The 1,163-nt window shown below is 40.2% G+C and overlaps 1 protein-coding gene across 1 annotated transcript in view; it reads right to left on the bottom strand.

Annotated features, from left to right (window-relative positions):
• LOC308289923 (zinc transporter ZIP4-like) overlaps positions 1-1,163 on the bottom strand; it is a gene marked incomplete at both ends in the record, with an annotated part of 17,961 nt that continues 16,798 nt past the window's right edge. Inside the window, 2 exons of the mRNA XM_080731704.1 lie at positions 1-132; positions 851-1,038. Coding sequence (XP_080587830.1) covers positions 1-132; positions 851-1,038 — 320 coding nt within the window. The remainder of the gene's footprint in view (positions 133-850; positions 1,039-1,163) is intronic.

Raw genomic sequence — 1,163 nt, 5'->3', positions numbered from 1 at the left:
TTAGAAGACGCCTATCTGGTCCTCGTACAGTGACAGCAGCAGTAGGATGCCCCAGCCGCTCAGCAGACCTAGGTTTTGCAGGAGAAACATCAGCCAGGGTCTCTCGTAGTTGATGTGGACCATAGTTGGGAGCTAGAGAGCAGAGACGGTGGATAGAGGAAGAATAAGGAGAGGGCAGGGGAGGGAGAAAACGTTTAGCAAACATCTACTGTACCCTGGTGGCTGACGTGCACTCATTTAGACTCCAATTCCCCTCCTTTATGTCAAATTTTCGAACACATATTTGACACATGCTTCATTAGTCTTACCGTTATGTATATAAACAATCCAGCCTTTTTGGCAGGTGTCTATTGTTTACAGGACAACTTTAGGTTTTTTACAACAAGGGTTCATATTTTAGATTGTAATTAAAGAATATAAAAGATGAGTGTTAAAATTATTTCATTTACTTCTTTCCATTGTTTTAGAGATTCTTTTTTCAGTGGTTGGCATGTGTACAAGTGGCTAAATATGTCATTTTACACAGAATAAGCCCTTTCCCAAGATACAACGCAACCTTTCATGGTTGGATGTGACTTATGGGGGAAGTATAACTGTAAATAGCAATAAAGAAACTGCTGGCTTATTGTGTCTAAAAAGTCATATTTAGCCCACTTGTACGCATGCCCCCATGCGTACGTATGCCCCACATTTCAGCACGGTAAACGGGATAAAACAATAGAACGAAGCAAATTAAAACATTTTAACACTCACTTTTTCTTTTCTCTAATTACAATCTAAAATATGAACCCTTGTTGTAAAAAAAAACAAAGTTGTCCTTTAATAATTCTTTAGACACACAAACACTCACCATATCAGCCAGTCCCACGTATAAAAAGAGTCCTGAGGTGACGGCAGCAATCCATTGTTTGGTGGCGAGGTCGGTGGCCACAGACAGAGCAATATACAGGCCTATGAAGGAGGTCATGGCACTGCCAACGTTCAACATTAAGGCCTTGCGCACTGAAATCCCACAGTGAAGCAATATGGCAAAATCACCTAGAGAGAAACACAATAGCAGGTGAGCAGGGTTAGATGCGTAATTGGTATTTATTTACCATCAGAACGGGTACACTATATTGTGTATCAATATTTTATGCTTTAACTATTGAAAAATAGCAGAT

Source organism: Nannobrachium achirus (assembly GCF_963921795.1).
Source record: "Nannobrachium achirus genome assembly, chromosome: 8".
In the NCBI taxonomy this organism is placed as follows: domain Eukaryota; kingdom Metazoa; phylum Chordata; class Actinopteri; order Myctophiformes; family Myctophidae; genus Nannobrachium; species Nannobrachium achirus.
The sequence above is the reverse complement of the archived record's forward strand: the minus strand, read 5'-3'. Positions and strand labels throughout refer to the sequence as shown.